Source organism: Eptesicus fuscus, chromosome 1, assembly GCF_027574615.1.
Source record: "Eptesicus fuscus isolate TK198812 chromosome 1, DD_ASM_mEF_20220401, whole genome shotgun sequence".
Classification (NCBI taxonomy): domain Eukaryota; kingdom Metazoa; phylum Chordata; class Mammalia; order Chiroptera; family Vespertilionidae; genus Eptesicus; species Eptesicus fuscus.
Genome location: NC_072473.1, coordinates 71,928,299 through 71,946,750, shown reverse-complemented (window position 1 = coordinate 71,946,750; position 18,452 = coordinate 71,928,299). Strand labels below are relative to the sequence as shown.

The 18,452-nt window shown below is 45.8% G+C and overlaps 1 protein-coding gene and 1 pseudogene across 3 annotated transcripts; one reads left to right on the top strand and one right to left on the bottom strand.

Annotated features, from left to right (window-relative positions):
- Positions 1-1,065: 1,065 nt before the first annotated feature.
- On the top strand, positions 1,066-7,003 carry LOC129149810 (histone H1.8-like; annotated as a pseudogene).
- Positions 7,004-9,460: 2,457 nt separating this feature from the next.
- LOC103302185 (protein BEX2-like) lies at positions 9,461-11,064 on the bottom strand. Of its 3 annotated transcripts, XM_054721143.1 has the most exons (3): positions 10,901-11,064; positions 10,426-10,503; positions 9,461-10,067 (listed from the first exon to the last, which is right to left on the bottom strand). In XM_054721143.1, exon 3 carries the CDS (start codon positions 10,060-10,062, stop codon positions 9,697-9,699), a length of 366 nt encoding a protein of 121 aa, XP_054577118.1. In that variant the 5' UTR covers positions 10,063-10,067; positions 10,426-10,503; positions 10,901-11,064; the 3' UTR covers positions 9,461-9,696. The 3 variants fall into 3 exon arrangements, with proteins under 3 accessions (XP_054577118.1, XP_054577019.1, XP_054577068.1); XM_054721044.1 differs by lacking the exon at positions 10,426-10,503 and having other exon boundaries at positions 10,901-10,959; XM_054721093.1 differs by lacking the exon at positions 10,426-10,503 and having other exon boundaries at positions 10,910-10,949.
- Positions 11,065-18,452: the final 7,388 nt, after the last annotated feature.

The following is an 18,452-nucleotide window of genomic DNA, read 5'->3' as shown; positions in this document are numbered from 1 at the left end:
GATAAAAATTATTTCCGAAGTGTTTCTATATTTCTGAATCCTCCTCCCAAAGTTCTATCTCACTTTTTCTTGCACTAAATTGAGTGAGGTCAGGACAGTGGTGTTCAGAAGGCAGACCATGCTGTGCTCAGGTTTCTGCCTTCCAAGCTCCCTACCCCAGGGTGCCCAAATAGCACAAAGCCCCCCACTTCTCTGAAAATGGTGATGGTAGAGTTAGGGGGCAGGGTAGAAATGTCCCGAGCATTCCTGCCACTCCCCCCTCTTCCACGTACACAGAAAGACGACATTTTCCTACAACGCAAGAGACAAATTATTTCCAAACTCAGTAAAATTTTAGGTCTATGTTGCCTCCTCATAACCCTCCCTAATGCAGAAGCTACTCCTCCGCAACAGGGAGCTGGACTCCACAGACTGAACCTCTATCACCCTCATAGGCAGCACCTGGCCACCTAACCCCCCACCCCACGTGCGCGCGAGCACGCACGCGCACGCGCGCACACACACACACACACACACGCACACACACACACACGCACAAAATTTTTGGCTCCAAAATGGGCGGAAGGTGGGGAAGATATACTGAGGGCACAGTCCTTTTCAGGGGTCCGCCCCACCCCCCATCCGGAGATCTCAGGCTTTGCCCTCCTCCAGCCACCCAGCAGGGATCAGGCACTTCCTTGCCATCCTCTTCAAACAGCAACCCGCCCCCCGCCCCCCCCCCCCACACACACTCCCTCCATCAGATAGCCTGCCTCCTAGGACATCCTAATTGATACCCATTCTCAACCCCTGACCCCTCTCCATCTCCTCCCACCAAGTCCTCCATTTCTTGCACCAAACGATGGGCATCAGGGGAGGGGCAGAGAGAATTGAGTCCTGGACCCTCTCTGGTGTTTGCTCTCTGCCACCTCAGGGGTCAGCAGGCAGCAGTGGATTTATAGCCTTCCCAGAGAAATGCCTCCTTCTCCTCATATTTCTTTCTGCTCTAAGCCTGCACTTATCCAGAAAAATAAGAGATGCTGCCCAGACCTCTCTCACAACATTCACTCAATTTTCTGTACCAAAATGAATGGGGGTGAGAAGGAGGTTGCATCTGTAAAGCAGACCAGATCCTCTAGCATCTAGCCTCTATCGTCACCAATCCTACCCCAAGGTTACCCCCACACACAGACAGACACACACTCTCGTACCGACCTGCAGGGCTATGGGGCAGTTGGCCCCGCTGTCCCTCAGTCTAAAAATCTCTCTTTCTCCATGGAAATAAGGAACGTACCTGGAGAAGAGGGACTTCTGTACACATCGGCTCCTGATCACGTGAGGGAAACGTCACCAGTGGGCTCGGGTCCCTTGTTCCCCTCCCACCAGGAGAAAGTGCGTCAGGAGCCAGCCTTTTCTTCCTTCATTATCCCTCTTCCCCTCCCACTCCTTTCCTTCACTAACCCCCTCCCCTTGCCCCCTGCCCCTTCCGCTTCTTTCCTCTGGCTTGTGACCCTGTCACTCATTTTAGCCTTTCTTAATCCCAGAGGTCAACTGTGGCCCCTTCTCCCTGTGGTATGTGTTCTGTTTCATCAAGGAAGGGCTGCATCTTCTCCTAGGGCTACTGGACATTGGTACACCTCTGAAGAATTTTTCTTTCTCTTCATTGACCTTGGAGCATCTATGCCTGTAATCTATTTCTCCACTCAGCTATGGATGGATGCTCATTCCTCCTGTCCTCTGGACCTTCACATAATAGCTACAGAGTGGATTCTCAGATAAGAAAGCAGCTAGTTAAAATAGAGATTTTATTTTCTTCTAAGATTTTTTAGTTTTATTTAATGTACTACCCTCAGCATGGGTTGCTCTTTTTTAATTTAAAAGATTTTAATTTTTTAAGGAACTCAGATATTGAGGATCAACTTCTGCCATTACAGGATATTTATGTAAAAGGAATGTGATAGAGCTGATACATCCTGGTACCTTTGCTCCTTGCTTAAATAAATTCTTGAAGTGCATGAAAGGAAAATGAGATAATAAACATAATCTTATCCTTTACTCTCCAGTTTCTTTTTTAATGCTTCACAAAGTTTATAATCACTTTGAAATGCCTTGAAGAAGGTAATATCACAGTATCTCTCTTTTTAAAAGTTTTTTTTTTGTGGCATCCTAATTTCTTCTAATTCTTTTTTTTTTGTTGCAAAATGTTTCTTTTATTGTTATTCTATTACAGATGTCCCCCATTTTTCTCCCCTTTGCCCCCCTCCATCCTGCCCCTGCCCCTCCTAGGCCTTAACCACATTATTGTCTGTGTCCATGGACTATGCATACATGCATATATATTCTTTGGTTGTTATCTTCCCGTCATCCCCACTCCTTTCCCCTCTGAGATCTGTCAGTCTGTTCCATGAATCCATGCCTCTGGTCCTGTTTTCCTTGTCAGTTTATTTTGTTCTTAAGATTCCACATATAAGTGAAACCATGTGATAATTGTCTTTCTATGACTGGCTTATTTCATTTAGCATAATAGTCTCTAGGTCCATAGCTTGGGTTACTCTTATAAGAAAAAAATTAAATAAATGTATTTTCATTTGAGGAAGGGGAAAAACCAATAAGATTCCAAAATTCTGAGACCAAGTTAAGTTCATAACATTAAATTTTACTATATAGAAAATTTGATTGGCTACATACAAAATGTTTTTAGTTTTTACAGATAGCTTGTTCTGTTATGTTTTACTAAAAATACATGTATTTAATTTTCCCAAACAAAGGCCAAGTGCTAAGTAGACTTGCTGGAATCTAGTGGTTGACACATATTAGTCTCGAAAATTTGGCTGATGGCTATTTTTATTCAGAGATTACGCTCTGAGCAAAGGCAGCTGATGATCTCTGCCTTGTCAAGAAGGAAGGGATATGCTGTTTCCCAACCCCTTCTCACCTTCCAAAGCCTCTCATCCTTTGTATTCAGGCACTTGACAGTTGCTCATTCCAAAAATATCCATGGAGAGGTGACCAAGATGGTGACCTGAGTAAATGCCTTTGGGTCCTTCCCTCCCTCCCCCAAATTCCCACAGAGGCAATTCAACCCCAGCAGAGATGGGAATGCTGTTCTGACAACTGAAAACCAGAACAGGTCTCTTCTAGACCCCTGCTCTCTACCCTATTCACAGTGCCAAATGGAAGCTTCCTTGACCCTGCCTACCACCTGACTTAGGAGATGCAGTCTGCTGGGTCTCTCAACTCCAGTATCTTCACCTCCAGGGCACCTAGAAGGAACCCAGTCATGCTGTAAAGTTGCTGCCTGTTAGTCCATATTCACCCTGGCACCCTCTTAGCCAGGTTAGGCAAGGAACTCTGACATGCTGACCATACTGATTGACCTAAACCAGGTGTTTGCACCTGAGGAAGTCTGTACCCTATGAACTTGAGAAACCCTGATACATGAGCAGCTTGACATCAAGAATAAGCAGAAGCTAGGAGGTAGAGAAAGGACAGAGAGGAGGAGAAGATGCTACTTGGGAATGAGACAGAAAGTGGAAGACACAAATAGCTGAGCCATGTTAAAGGGAGAGTACTTACTCCTTGGGTTCAGGCATTCTTTTTTTAAAAATTGTGATATATATATCCTATATAATAAAAGCCTAATATGCTAAGTGTCCGGTCATCCAGTTGGCCGTTCAACCAATCAAAGCGTTATATGCTAATGATATGCTAAGGCTGCTCAACTGCTCGCTATAATGTGCACTGACCACCAGGGGGCAGACAGTCGACCGGTCAACCAGTTGCTATGACGTGCACTGACCACCATGGGGAAGATGCTCTGACAAGTAGGTGAACTTGCTGCTGGGATTCAGCCAATCAGAACTGAGTGAGATGGGCTGGACACACCCTGGAGCCCTCCCGTGGTCCCTCCCTGGCTGGCCAACCTCCCCCGTCCCTCTCCAGCCCTGATCGTGCATCAGTGGGGTCCCTCTGACTGGCCTGCACCCTCTCACAATCCAGGACCCCTCGGGAGATGTCAGAGAGCCAGTTTCATCCCAATCCCACAGGCAGAGGGATGCTACTGGTGCATGAATTCATGCACTGGGCCTCTAATATATATATATAAAATCTCCCAGTGCACGAAATTCGTGCACGAGGGGGGGGGTTGTCCCTCAGCCCAGCCTGCACCTCTCCAATCTCGGACCCTTTGGGAGATGTCCGACTGCTGGTTTAGGCCTGATCCCTCTCACAATCTGAGACTGCTGGCTCCTAACCACTCACCTGCATGCCTACCTGATTGCCCCTAACCACTTCTGCCTGCCAGCCTATCGCCCCCAATAGTTCCCCTGTCAGCCTGATCACCCCAAACTGCCCCCCCCTGCCAGCCTGGTTGCCCCTCATGGCCCCCCCTGCTGGCCTGATTGCCCCACGCAGCCTGCTTGTTCAGTCATTTGGTCGTCCCTCACTAACCCCCTGCTGGCTTCGTTGCCCCATGTAGCCTGCTTGTTCAGTCATTTGGTCATCTCTCAGGCCGGCCCTGGGCAGCTGGGCAGCTGCCATCCAAGGCTTGCCTGTGCCTTGGGCTGGCCCTGGGCGGCTGGGGGGCTGAGGGGACTGGGGGACTCCAGAAGCAGGCATGTGGAGCAGCCAGACCTGCCTGGGGGCGGGCCCAGCCGTGCCATGTGCCTGCTGCCCCAGCGGGGCTGAGGGGACGGGGCGCTGCCATCTTGTGGCTGTGGGCGCCGCCATCTTTGAGGGCGTGGCAGTCAATTAGTATAGTCCCTCCTTATTGGCTATGGGTGCTGCCATCTTTGTGAGGGTGCGATGGTCACTTAGCATACTCCCTCTTTATTAGATAGGATAGGCTTTCTTCTATTTTAACCCTTTGCACTCGCTTGCTTTTTTCTCGAGCTGCTACCGATGCTAACCGTGTCAAGTCACACTTGACATCCGAGTGCAAAAGGTTAATATATATATTTAGTGCTATACACTTCCCCTTGAGTACTTCTTTTGCCACATGCCACAAATTATCATATATTGCATTTTCATTTTCACTCAGTTCGAAGTACCTTATAATTTCCCTTTTGACTTCTTTGAGTTATTTATTCATGTGTTATTTGAAGTTAAATTTAAATACTGGGTATATTCCAGAGATCTTTGTTATTAGTTTCTCATTTAAATCCACTGTGCTCAAAAAACATACATTTTATTATTTGAATCCTGTAAACATTATTGAGACTTATTTTATGACCCTGAATATAGACTATCTTGGTAAATGTTCCATATGCATGTGAAACACATATTCACTCTACTGTCGTTGGTAGCAAGTTCTACTATTGTCAACTAGCTAAGTTGGTTCATAATGTTGTTCAAGTCTTATATATACCTGCTGATTTTCTGTCTACTTGTTCTATTTTTTTTAGAAAGGGCATTGAAATCTCTGACTGTAATTGTCGACTTGTCTGTTTCTCCTTCCAGTTCTATCAGTTTTTGTTCCATCTATTTTGAAACACTGTAATATGTGAATGTTTAAGATTGTTATGTCCTCTTGACAAACTCACCACTTAAAATTATGCAATGACTTTCTATGACCATATTATCCCTGATATTATTCTTTGCTCTGATAGTCGCTCAAGCTTTGTTTTGATTTTGGTGTGAAGATTGTCCATCTTTTTCCATTCTTGTAATTATTTGCATCTTTAAATTTAAAATAGGGTTCGTACAGGCAACATGTATTTGTGTCTTCATTTTATATACAATCTGATCATCTCTGCTTTATAACCAAGGTGTTTAGACCATTAACATTAATGTGATTATTGATAATATGTTTGTGTTTAACTCAACCACCTTGTTATTTGTTTCCATTTGTCCCATCTGTTCTTTGTTCTCTTGTTCCTCTAACATTTTTTACTGAGAACACTGAAGATTCCATTTTATCTCTAATGTTGGTTTTATTAGCTACAACCTTTTTCATGGTTGAGGTTTTCAATACATTTTTAACATTTCAGAATCTACCTTCAAGTGATATCAATGTATGGAATAAGAACTTTAAAATTGTGTGCTTTTATTCCCCCTCTCCTGTCCTTTGTATTATTACTGACATGCATTTTACTTCCACATATATTATAGATACTACAATACACAGTAATCTGGGGGTAACCACAAGGCTCACATTATTGTTTCCCCTCTCTCAGGAAACTTCGTCTTCCACTATCTAATGTTCAATAACTGAAAACTGCTTTTCATAAAATTTGTCCAGGTTTTAGCTGTTTTAATTAGGGAGGTAAATCTAATCCATTACTCCATTTTCATTTGAAGAATAAATGTGGCTTAATGTTTTAAATGATGGCCAATCATGAAGGCTTTATTTCACTTCAAACCAAAGAGCATCGCCTATGCTATCTGGCCTTCCTGGAAGAGTCCAGTGTCTGTGTAGAATCCCTGCTCTGCCTCTGACCAGAAAGTTCAAACTGCACTGCTTTCTTTGGTCACAAGGTGGCTCATAAATCTATTTTCTGAATTTTCTTCAGTGGTGAGACCTGTTGAGGCCAAGGAGGAGGCCCCCAAGAAAGGTGGCCAGACCAAGAACAAAGGGGGGGCAAGAGTAGGCAAGGCTAGGAAGCCGCCCCCCCCCCCGCCACCCCCCAACAGCCAGGCAAGGCCACAAAGGCCCTTCTGGTACCAGTGGGCCCCATGGGAAGTCAAAGGTTAAAGGCAGAAGGAACAGTTCAGCAGATGCCAAGGCCTACAGGAAAACCAAAGCTGGTTCTCAGAGTTAAAAACCTATGGTCACCAAGGGTGAGAATGGTGTGGCTTTCCCAGCCAAAAAGAAGACAGGGAACAAGGTCCTTAAAGAGGCCACTACCCAGGGGGCCAGGTAAGGATCGAAAGTCAAAGCTGCTGCTGCTCCTAAAGACAGTGGGTCCAAAACGGTACCTATACCATTGGCCAGAAAGACAGAGGTCCCCAAAGGCCCAAGAAGGCCTGGCATACCAAGGCCTCGTCATTCAAAGGGACCAGTAGGAAGGCAGAAGCCAAGAACTAGAGGCAGGATGGAGAGACTAAGATTCTATTGGAGTTTTTATTCCCCAACAAAGCATCACTCTATTTATTTTACTGTAACCTATTTAACAATAAGGAATTCTTCCCCTAAAAGAAAGAAAGAAAGAAAGAAAGAAAGAAAGAAAGAAAGAAAGAAAGAAAGAAAGAAAGAAAGAACGAACCAAGGGAAGCTGGTTAGCAGAGAGCTCTCTCTCCAGAAACTACAATCTTAAACCCACGCTTCTCTGAGGCTTACAGGGCAACTTGGATCTGCCTACACATGGAAGAAATATACATGTTTTTCTGGGCATATGCATGTCTAACCCCCTATCATAATATCAGTTCACATGTGAGCAAGCTTCCAGTTTCTCTTCATGACAGAACTGCTAAATATCCTGAATTCAATGAAGACAGAATGCTTCTGTTTGCCATGGAAGCTGGTGCAAATACTGGCAATCAAGAGTAAGAAGTATGGTAAGGCATAAGCTTCTCTGGTCACCAGTTTTCTTTTCAACTTTAGTTTTTCTCTTTATAAACTTCTTTCTTGCACGAATGTGCCTGTGTGTCAAGCACCTGAAAGAGGGAGGCTTTGGAATTACTTAAGCATCTGATTCATGGCGTCTAGGTTTTGCTGTGTTACGTGACATTTTCACCTGTCTATTCACTTTTCCCTTTGGTTTCATAAGTGCTATTGTGATGTTATAGTCTAGAGCAGGGGTTGGCAAACTTTTTCTGTTAGGGCGGCCAGATAATAAATATGCAGGCTTTGCAGGCAGGCCATACTATTTCTTTGGCAACTATTCAACTCTGCCACTGTAGTGCAAAACCAGCCACAGACAGATGTAAATTATTAAGTATGGCTGTATTCTATCAAAACTTTATTTATAGCTACCAAACTTTGAATTTCATAGTTTTGTATGTCACAAAATAGTCTTAATTTTTTTAACCATAAAAAATATAAAATTTATTCTTAGCTCATTGGCTCTCCTCCCCCTCCCCCCCCAAAAAAGCAATAGGCCAGATTTGGCTCATGGGCCCTGGCTTGCCAACTTGTTTTATTTATTTAAAAAAATATATTTTTCTTGATTTCAGAGAGGGAGAGGGAGATAGAAACATGAGTGATGAGAATCACTGATAGGCTGCCTCCTGCCTCCTGCACAGCCCTACTGGGGATCGAGCACACAACCCAGGCATGTGTCCTGACTTCCTGGTTCATAGTCAACCACTGAGCCATGCCAGTCAGGCTTGCCAACTTGTTTTAGAATCCTCACTTCTAAGTTTATTTCCACAAAAGACTTATTACATAAAATGTTTTTCACCTATTTAAGCACACTCTAAGGCAACTTATTTCCCAAGTTCTACTGGGACACTTAAACCCAATAGTTCTCTGTTGAACTTCTCATAAAGATCTCTAGATTTGGGTGTCCATTGAATCTCCTGACATCCAACTTAGTATAATTCTTCATATTCATAGGTTTCAGGGGGCTGGTGTGAGGAACTGTCAGATTGAAAGTGAACTCTGTTGCCTCACACATCTTGTATACTCTAATGAACTAGGGAGGTTTCTTAGGAGAGAACTACACCTAAGGAAAGAGAACCAGACAGAAAAGGTCTTTCCATGTTGTTAAACACAGAGGGGATTTCTCCACACTTTTATGGAATAGTGTGAGGATTCAATTCATTGGGAGTTCCAAAGAAATCAGTGTCTTTCTCACCTTGGGGATTCCTGAACATCAATACCCAGTAGACAGACTGGGAATGGGCAAAGCAGCAGAGAAATAGAAGTACCTATTTCTTAGCTCAGGGGACTTGAGTATAGGACACCTGGCTTTAAGAAATTCCCCAAATAGCTGAAGGAACATCTAAAGGGTTGGGTCATGCATATCCCAGTGGAAACAAGAGCTTGCAAAAAGCTCATAAACTTATTGCATTAACAAGAACCCACAGAAGCCCTGGGAAGTGATATTATCTTCATCTTGATAAATACAATAATTTTTAAAGAGATAGGTCTCATTATTATAGATCCAGAGGTAAGCTAAAACAGATTCTGATAGGAATGTTTAGTAAGTGTTCAGATGGCTTTTATCATGTGGTCAAGCTATTCCATTAGGTAATATACACCGAGTGGCCAGATTATTATTATCTCTGAATGCATAATAATCTGGCCACTCAGTGTATATCCTATATAATAAAAGGCTAATATGCAAATTGTCCATCGACCAGGAGTTCGACCAGCAGGCAGGCCGGCCGGCCGGCCAACCACCCATGTCTCCTCCCCCTGGCCAGGCTGGCCAGGACCCCACCCATGCACGAATTCATGCACCGGGCCTCTAAGATATATATATAGATACACACACACACAGAGTGGCCAGATATTATGCATTCAGAGATCATTAATAATCTGGCCACTCAGTGTATGTTTGGTTTTGAAAAAATGAGAAAATATAGATAAGAAAATAAATGCTTTTTAAAACTGCTTTATTAACCACAATATGTAATGAGCATCTTTTCATGCAGTAGATAAAACTCCCCTGCTCACAGAAACTTACAAATTGGGTCAAAACACAACATTCACGTAGAAGCTGGTATTAGGAGACCCACAGGAAACAAGTAACACTAAAGGTTTACAAGAAGGTACATCACAAACAAGTTTAGGAAGCTGTATCTCCCTATCAACTTCAGGGAAAACATCAGGATTCAAGGCATAAGGCAAAACTCATCGTGATGGTCATGGTGAGGGGGGTCAGTGCTAACTGCCCGCAGACTGTGACTTAACTGCTTTCCCCTCAGCTTTTCCATCAGCTGTTTCATCTCCTCCCCAACTCTTTCCCTATTCTCCTGTCTCATCCTTGCCTGTGGCTCTCCAAGCCTCTGACCCCCGTGCCATCTGTACTGCAGGAGGGGCTGCCTAACACGGAACCGTCTACGATTTCCTCTTGGCACACAGTATTCACCAGGCTCTCCTTTATTAGCATCTTCCTCCTTTTCATCCTTTATTTCATTTTCCTGGTTGGCATCTTCCACGTTGAGATTTTTAACCACTTGTTCCTCTTTGGACGCCATTGCTCCTAGGAGACAAGAGATAGAAGGGACTACTTCATTGAACTGATCAGCACCGAGGACAGAGGCCCTACTACGCACCTTTCAGGATTCAGAGGCCTGAATTTCCAACACTTTTTAAAATTGCATTTTTTCCCCACCTGAGAGGCTCCCTACGCCCTCTAGGGGGCCTCCAGCCCCAGCTCTCCCCCCTCCCTCTGACTCCCCTCCCATCCCTCGCCCCAAACCCACCATTTTCCCTGCGATCCAAGCCCAGGCCTCTGTAGGCACCAAAATGGAGGACGGGATGGGGGTGGGGTAAGGATTTGGGGTCTCTGGGCTTTCCACTCTTTCCCCGCCCCCCCCCCCACTGTGCCCCGCACCCACCTGGGCCTATCCTTGCGGTCGGCTCCTCCTCCGGATTCTCGCCTGGAGAGCGCGGCCGCGGCACTGGGACCCGAGGACCTGCAGGGGCCGGCGTGGGGGAGCGGGTGGCGCTGCAGCCCAGCGCCCGCCCAGCCGGGGCGTCCGCCCGCCGCCCACGCCCCCGGCCCGCCCCGGCCTCTCGCACCAGCCGCCCCCACCCCGCGCTGACCGCCGCGCTCCACACCGAGAGGGATGGGGGCGGGGCGGGGCGCGGGACCCAGCGGCAGGTGCTTCCCGAGGTCGTCGCCTTGGGCCGCCAGCGCTCCCCGGGGAAAGCGCAGCATTTCCCGCAGACACACGCGGGCCGCGTCGGGGCGTGGAGCTTGCGGTCTCTGAGGCGCTTCGCCCGGAGCAGCCCGACCCCTTGGAGGGCTCCCCCCGCCAGGTCCGCTCTCCACCGCCACCCCCACCCAGGGCGCCGCTCCGGGTCCCTCACCTGCTCCGCCTGCTCCGCCTGCTCCGCCTCCGCCGCCTCCTCCGCCTCCTCCGCCGCCTCTTGGGGCTTCCCGGGCCCGCGCGCCCTCGGGCCACCGGGAGCTGCGACCGAGAAGGGTGCGAGCCTCCGCGGGGTCTGGCGCTGGAGCGAGGCGCGCGAGTCTAAGTAGGCCGGTCACGTGGGGCCCCGTCACAGAGAGCGGCGCCGCCCCCGTCCCGCCCCATCCTGCTCCGCGGGGTGGGGGAAAGCCCTGGCCCCGCCCCCGCCCCCGCCCGCCCTGGGGTCCCTTTAACAGCTTCAGCTCGCCCGCTGGCTGGTCGCCATCCCTTCTTTGTGTATTCCCGGGCCTTTTTCTGCTGCCAGGGAAGGACAATATCTTTTCCGGGGTCTGTTGTCCATTCTCCATTCTCGTCGCCTCTCTGAGGACTTGCCTTTTTCTTCCTAAACTCCCAGGACACGCCTCCTTCCACCTGCTGTCCTTTCTGCTACCAATGCTCTCCATTTTCCCTCCGCTAAAATGCTTAGAAGAAATGTCAGGAAAAGTCGAAGAGAGTAGATTTTTAAAAATTCTTGCTATCTCTCTGTTCTGCTCTTTTTATATTAAACAAAAAACAGTATACTTTTATAAAAAGGAAAAAATAAAGTTGTTTTATTTGAGTAGTATTAAAGTTAGAAAAAAACCCAAACACCTGTCTCTTCTGCTAAGTCATTTTATAAATATAGACTCTACAGGCAGCTACTCTCTTAGAACTTGGAAAGGACAGGGCAGCTGATCGCTCTTCTGAGGAGCCCCTAGATACATGAGGCCCTTCCATGAGGTGAGCCAATAATAACTGTGTAGTGCAGAGAGCCTTGTTGGATTTTCGGAACTAAAACAACAAGATCTTTAAAAATTGCTGGTTCAAAAAGGAAAAGTATATTTTTATTTGCAAATCTTATAATCATGTATTTAAAAAATCTTTAATGGGTCTAAAATAAGCCTATTATAGAACTAGAAACTTAATTTAGCAGGGGTAGAGTTATAGATACACAAAAGTTCAATTGTATTCCTATATGCTAGTAATGAATAAATGGAAATGGAAATGATGTGTGTTTATAAAATTTATGATGGCTTCCAAAAACGGGAAATACTTGGAAATAAATTTAAGAAAACTTGCACACTGAAAAAAACAAAACCCTGTTGAAAGAAATTAAAGATAAAAATTAATGTTTAAAAAAAAAAACCAAACATGGTCCTAGATCAGGAAATTGAATACTGTTAAGATATCAATTCTCTACAAATTGATCAAAATAAAAATTGCCGCAGGCATCTTTGACAAACTTTACAAACTTACCCCCAAATTTATATGGAAATGTAAAAGACCTAGAATACACAAAATAGTTTTGAAAACTCCCCACAAATCTGGAGAATTGCATTATCTGATTTCCAGACTTAAGATATAGTAATAAAGGCAGTGTAATAATAGAGTACATAGACATTGGCCTTAACAAAATGGAAAAAGTCTGCTCTTTGAAAGACATGGTTAAGAAAATGAAGTGTGGAGAGAAACCAAGATGGCGGCATAGGTAAACACCTAAATTACAGCCTCGCACAACAATTTCAAAAATACAACTAAAAGACAAAACAGACATCATCCAGAACCACAGGAAAGCTGGCTGACTGGAAATTCTACAACTACAAGGAAAGATAAAACCACAAGGAAAATCAGAGGGGCCATAAAAGCCTGAGGTACGGAGACACGGGCGCGCGCGTGTGCGGAGAAGACGGAGCTGGAGAGGAAGGGGCGGCTGACTGCCTGGCCAGCATTCTCCAGCGGGAAGGAGATAAAAGCTCCGGACTGCACTGAACCCCAGTTCCAACAGCACTGAACCCCAGTTCCAGGCGAGACCCTGGGGACCCAGGCTCATATTGGGGGAATCTGGGCTGTAAGGCAGAAACTCAGGGGAGTGGCGAAAGGCAGAGCTCTGGAGGCTTGCACGTGAATGCGCGCAGAGAACGGACTGTTGACTGTGCCGCTGGATTGCCCTAGTGGGAAGGAGACAAAAGCTCTGGACTGCGCTGAACCCCAGCTCCGACTGCACTGAACCCCAGTTCCGGGCGAGAATCTGGGAATCCAGATTCATTGGGGGAGAGACTAGACCAGTGATGGCGAATCTATGACTCACGTGTCAGCACTGACACGCGTAGCCATTTCTGATGACACGCGGCCGCTGAGGCAGCCGCATGCCGAGGATGAAACATTTGCTGCTCCTGAGGATGAAACATTTGCGAAATAATGTTTTTTCCTCAAAGTGACACACTACCCAAGTTATGCTCAGTTTTTTGGTGAAGTTTGACACACCAAGCTCAAAAGGTTGCCCATCACTGGACTAGACTGTCTGGCAGCGGGCGAAACTCCAGGGCGCCTTTCTCTCAGAGGTGCCTGTAGCGAATACTGAGGGACACTGAGCCCCAGGAACCTCATAGGGCGGGGCTGATGGGAAGCCAAGGCTGTAGGCTCCACCCTGAAACTCCTCCCCATCCAAGCAGAGCACAGAAGCTTTTGCAATTTTGCAAGTCTAGTCAAATAAGGCTGTCTCCCGGTGTAGACACAGCTGATCCTCACAGCCAATTGGCCTGGAGGTCAACTCCTCCCACTGATACCAACAACAATCAAGACTTAACTACAACAAGGCTGTACACACAGTCCACAAAGGGGTGCACCAAGAGTGTCCACCTCAGGTAACTGGGGAGGCCGAGCCACTGGGCCACATAGGACAACTAGCACACAAAGCTACCCTACCAACTCAGGGAAACAGTGAAAATGTGGAGACAAAGAAACAGATCACAAACGAAAGAAATGGAGGAAAACAAATGACTGGAGATAGGGTTCAAAACCACGGTTATAAGGTTTTTCAAGAATTTCCTAGAAAAGGCTGATAAATTTAGCGAGACCCTTGAGGATATGAGAGAGACCCTCGAGGATATGGAAAAGGACCAACTAGAAATTAAACATACACTGTCTGAAATAAAAAATATTATACAGACACCCAACAGCAAACTAGAGGAACGCAAGAATCAAGTCAAAGATTTGAAATACAAAGAAGCAAAAATCACTCAACTGGAAAAGCTAAAAGAAAAAAGAATCCAAAAATTTGAAGATAGTGTAAGAAGCCTCTCGAATAGCTTCAAGCGTACCAACATCAGAATTATGGGGGTGCCAGAAGAAGAGAGAGAGCAAGATACTGAAAACCTATTTGAAGAAATAATGACTGAAAACTTCTCCCACCCGGTGAAAGAAATAGACTTACAAGTCCAGGAAGCGCACAGAACCCCAAACAAAAGGAATCCAAAGAGGACCACACCAAGACACATCATAATTAAAATGCCAAGAGCAAAAGACAAAGAGAGAATATTAAAAGCAGCAAGAGAAAAACAGTTAATTACCTACAAGGGAGCACCAATATGATTGTCAGCTGATTTCTCAACAGAAACTACGCAGGCCAGATGGGAGTGACAAGAAATAGTCAAAGTGATGAATAGCAAGAACCTACAACCAAGATTACTCTACCCAGCAAAGTTATCATTCAGATTGGAAGGTCAGATAAAGAGCTTCACAGATAAGAAAAAGCTAAAAGAGTTCATCACCACCAAACCAGTATTATATGAAATGCTGAAAGGTATTTTTTAAGAAGAGGAAGAAGAAGAAAAAGGTAAAGATTATGAACAACAAATACATATCTATCAAGAAGTAAATCTAAAAATCAAGCGAATTAAAAATCTGATGTACAGAATATACTGGTGAAGAATCAGGGGCATAGAAAGGGAGTGGACTGACAACTCTCAGGGGGAAAGGGGTGCAGGAGGTGCGGGAAGAGACTGGACAAAAATCGTACACCTATGGATGAGGACAGTGGGGGGAGGTAAGGGAAGAGGGTGGGATGGGTACCAGGTGGAGGGGAGCTATGGGGGGAAAAAGAGGAACAACTGTAATAATCTGAACAATAAAGGTTTATTAAATTAAAAAAAAATGAAGTGGGAAGCTGGGAGAAAATAGTTATAACACGTGTAACTGACAAAAAGTCTGTGTCCAGGGATATATAAAGAACTCCCACAAAAATTCATCTGGAATAAAAAAAGACCCCAAATAGCTGCAGCAAACCTGAGAAAGAAGAACAAAGTAGGTGGGATCTCAATACCAGGTATCAAGGTGTATTACAAAGCCACTGTTCTCAAAACAGCCTGGTACTGACACAAGAACAGACATATAGATCAATGGAATAGAATAGAGAACCCAGAAATCGACCCAAACCACTATGCTCAAGTAATATTTGACAAAGGAGGCATGAACATACAATGGAGTCAAGACAGTCTCTTCAATAAATGGTGTTGGGGAAATTGGACAGATACATGCAAAAAAAATGAAACTAGATCACCAACTTACACCATACACAAAAATACACTCACAATGGATAAAAGACTTAAACATAAAACGGCAAGCCATAAAAATACTAGAGGTATCCACAGGCAGCAAAATCTCAGACATATGCCGAAGCAATTTATTCACCAATACAGCTCTTAGGGCAATGGAAGCTAAAGAGAAAATAAACAAATGGGACTACATCAAAATAAAAAGTTTCTGCACAGCAAAAGAAACCATCAACAAAACAAAAAGGAAGGCCACTGTATGGGAGAACATATTTGCCAATGTTATAACCGATAACGGTTTAATCTCCAACATTTACAGGGAACTCATACAACATAACAAAAGGAAGATAAACAACCCAATAAAAAAATGGGCAATGGACCTAAATAAATTCCTTTCGAAAGAGGACATACAGAAGGCCAAGAGACATGTGAAATCATGCTCAAAGTCACTAATCATCCGAGAGATGTAAATCAAAACGACAATGTGGTACCATCTCACCGCTGTCAGATTGGCTATCATCTACAAATCAACAAACAACAAGTGCTATGGAGGATGCGGAGAAAAGGGAACCCTTGTGCGCTGCTGGTGGGAATGCAGACTGGTGCAGCCACTGTGGAGAACAGTATGGAGTTTCCTCAAAAAAGTAAAAATGGAACTCCCATTTTACCCAGTAATCCCACTCCTGGGAATATATCCAAAGAAACTAGAAACACCAATCAGAAAGGATATATACACCCCTATGTTCATAGCAGCACAATTCACCATAGCTAAGATTTGGAAACAGCCTAAGTGACCATCAACAGATGAGTGAATTAAAAACTGTGGTACATCTACACAGTGGAATACTAGGATGCAGTAAAAAAGAAGGAATTCTTACCATTTGCAACAGCATGGATGGAACTGGTGAGCATTATGCTAAGTGAAATAAGCCAGACAGAGAAAGATAAATATCACATGATCTCACTCATTTATGGAATTCTAGAGGCCAGGTGCATGAAATTCATGCACAGGGGAGGGGTTGTGTCCCTCAGTCCAGCCTATACCCTCTCCAATCTGGGATCCCTCTCACAATCCAGGACTGCTGGCTCCCAACTGCTCGACTGCCTGCCTGCCTGCCTGTTTAACCCTAACCGCTTCTGCCTGCCAGCCTGATCACCCCCTAACCACTCCCCTGCCAGCTCAATTGCCCCTAACTTCCCTCAGTTGCAGGCCTGGTCACCCCTAACTTCCCTCCCCTGCCGGCCTTGTCACCCCTAACTGTCCTCCCCTGCTAGCCTGGTTGCCACCAACTGCTCTCCCCTGCAGGCCTGGTCACCCCCAACTTCCCTCTCCTGCAGGCCTGGTCCCCCCCAACTGCTCTCCCCTACAGGCCTGGTTCCTCCAATGCCCTCCCCTGCAGGCCTGATTGCCCTCAACTGCCATCCCCTGCAGGCCTGGTCCTCCCCAACTGCCCTCCCCTGCAGTCCTGGTTGCCCCTAACTGCCCTCCCCTGCATGCCCGGTCACCCCTATCTCCCCTCCCCTGCAGGCCTGGTCTCCCCCAACTTCCCTCCACTGCAGGCCTGGTTGCCCCTAACTGCCCTCCCCTGCAGGCCTGGTCCCCCCCAACTGCTCTCCCCTGCAGGCCTGGTCACCCCCAACTTCCCTCTCCTGCAGGCCTGGTACCCCTCAACTGCTCTCCCCTGCAGGTCTGGTTCCTCCAATGCTCTCCCCTGCAGGCCTGATTGCCCTCAACTGCCCTCCCCTGCAGGCCTGGTCCCCCCCAACTGCCCTCCCCTGCAGGCCTGGTTGCCCCTAACTGCCCTCCCCTGCATGCCTGGCCACTCCTATCTGCTCTCCCTTGATTGCCTGGCCCCCCTAACTGCTCTCCCTTGCTGGCCTGGTTGCCCCCAACTGCCCTCCCCTACAGGCCTAGTCCCCCCCAACTGCCCTCCCCTGCAGGCCTGGTCACCCCTAACTGTCTTCCCCTGCAGGCCTGGTCCCCCCCCCACTGCCCTTCCCTGCAGGCCTGGGTCCCCCGCAACTGTCTTCCCCTGCTGGCCTGATCGCCCACAACTGCCCTCCCCTGCTGGCCATCTTGTGGTGGCCATCTTGTGTCCACATGGAGGCGGCCATCTTGTGTGTTGCAGTGATGGTCAATTTGCATATTACCTCTTTATTAGATAGGATAACGAACAACATAAACTGATGAACAAAAACAGATGCAGAGATAGAGAAGCATAGATCAGACCGTCAAACCTCCGAGGGAAGGTAGGGGAGGGTGGGGGTAAGGGGGAGAGATCAACCAAAGGACTTGTATGCATGCATATAAGCTTAACCAATGGACACAGACAACAGGGGGGTGAGGGCATGAGTGGGGGGGTGGGGGGGGCAATGGGGAGGATAAGGACACATATGTAATACCTTAATCAATAAAGAAATTTTTAAAAATAAGAAGAACTCCCAAACTTTAAGATAAGAAGGCAAACAATGCCATAAAAATTATCAAAAGATTTGAACAAACATTTCACAAAAATATGTGTACAAATTGTCAGTGAGCTCATGGGAAAATGTTCAATCTCATTAGTCTCCAAGGAACTGGGGGGAAAAACCCATAATGAAATATCACTATTTGCCCATCCAATTGCTAAAATTAAAAAGTCTGACAAGTCCAAGTACATTTGAGGATATGGGACAACTGGAATTCTCATTCATTGCTGATGAGAAGGTCAACCACTTCCAAAGACTTTTTGGCAGTTTCTTGAAAAGTTACTTATATTTACCATATGTCCCAGAAATTTTACTCTTAGAAATTTTCCCAAACAGATTTTAAAATATGTTTCCTCAAAAAGAAATTGCTATGGAAAGAAATGTTCATAGCAATTTCATTCATGATATCTCCCAAATGGATACAATCTAAATTTTCATTAACAAGTGAATGGATAAACACATTTTGATATAATCATACCATTATGCAATAAAGGGGAACAAACTACTGGTACAAGCAATAACAGATGAATCTAAAAAATATTATACTCAGGGAAAGATATCAGACACAAAAATGTGCTTTCTGCATGATTCCACTTATATGAAGTTCTAAAAGAGGCAAAACTAATTTATCTTGATATAAATTTAATGAAATCAGTGTTTGCCTGGTTTGAAGAT

Bases quoted from the DNA above. Each gene is read 5' to 3' on its own strand.
- LOC103302185 (XM_054721143.1), bottom strand. From the start codon at position 10,062: ATGGCGTCCAAAGAGGAACAAGTGGTTAAAAATCTCAACGTGGAAGAT.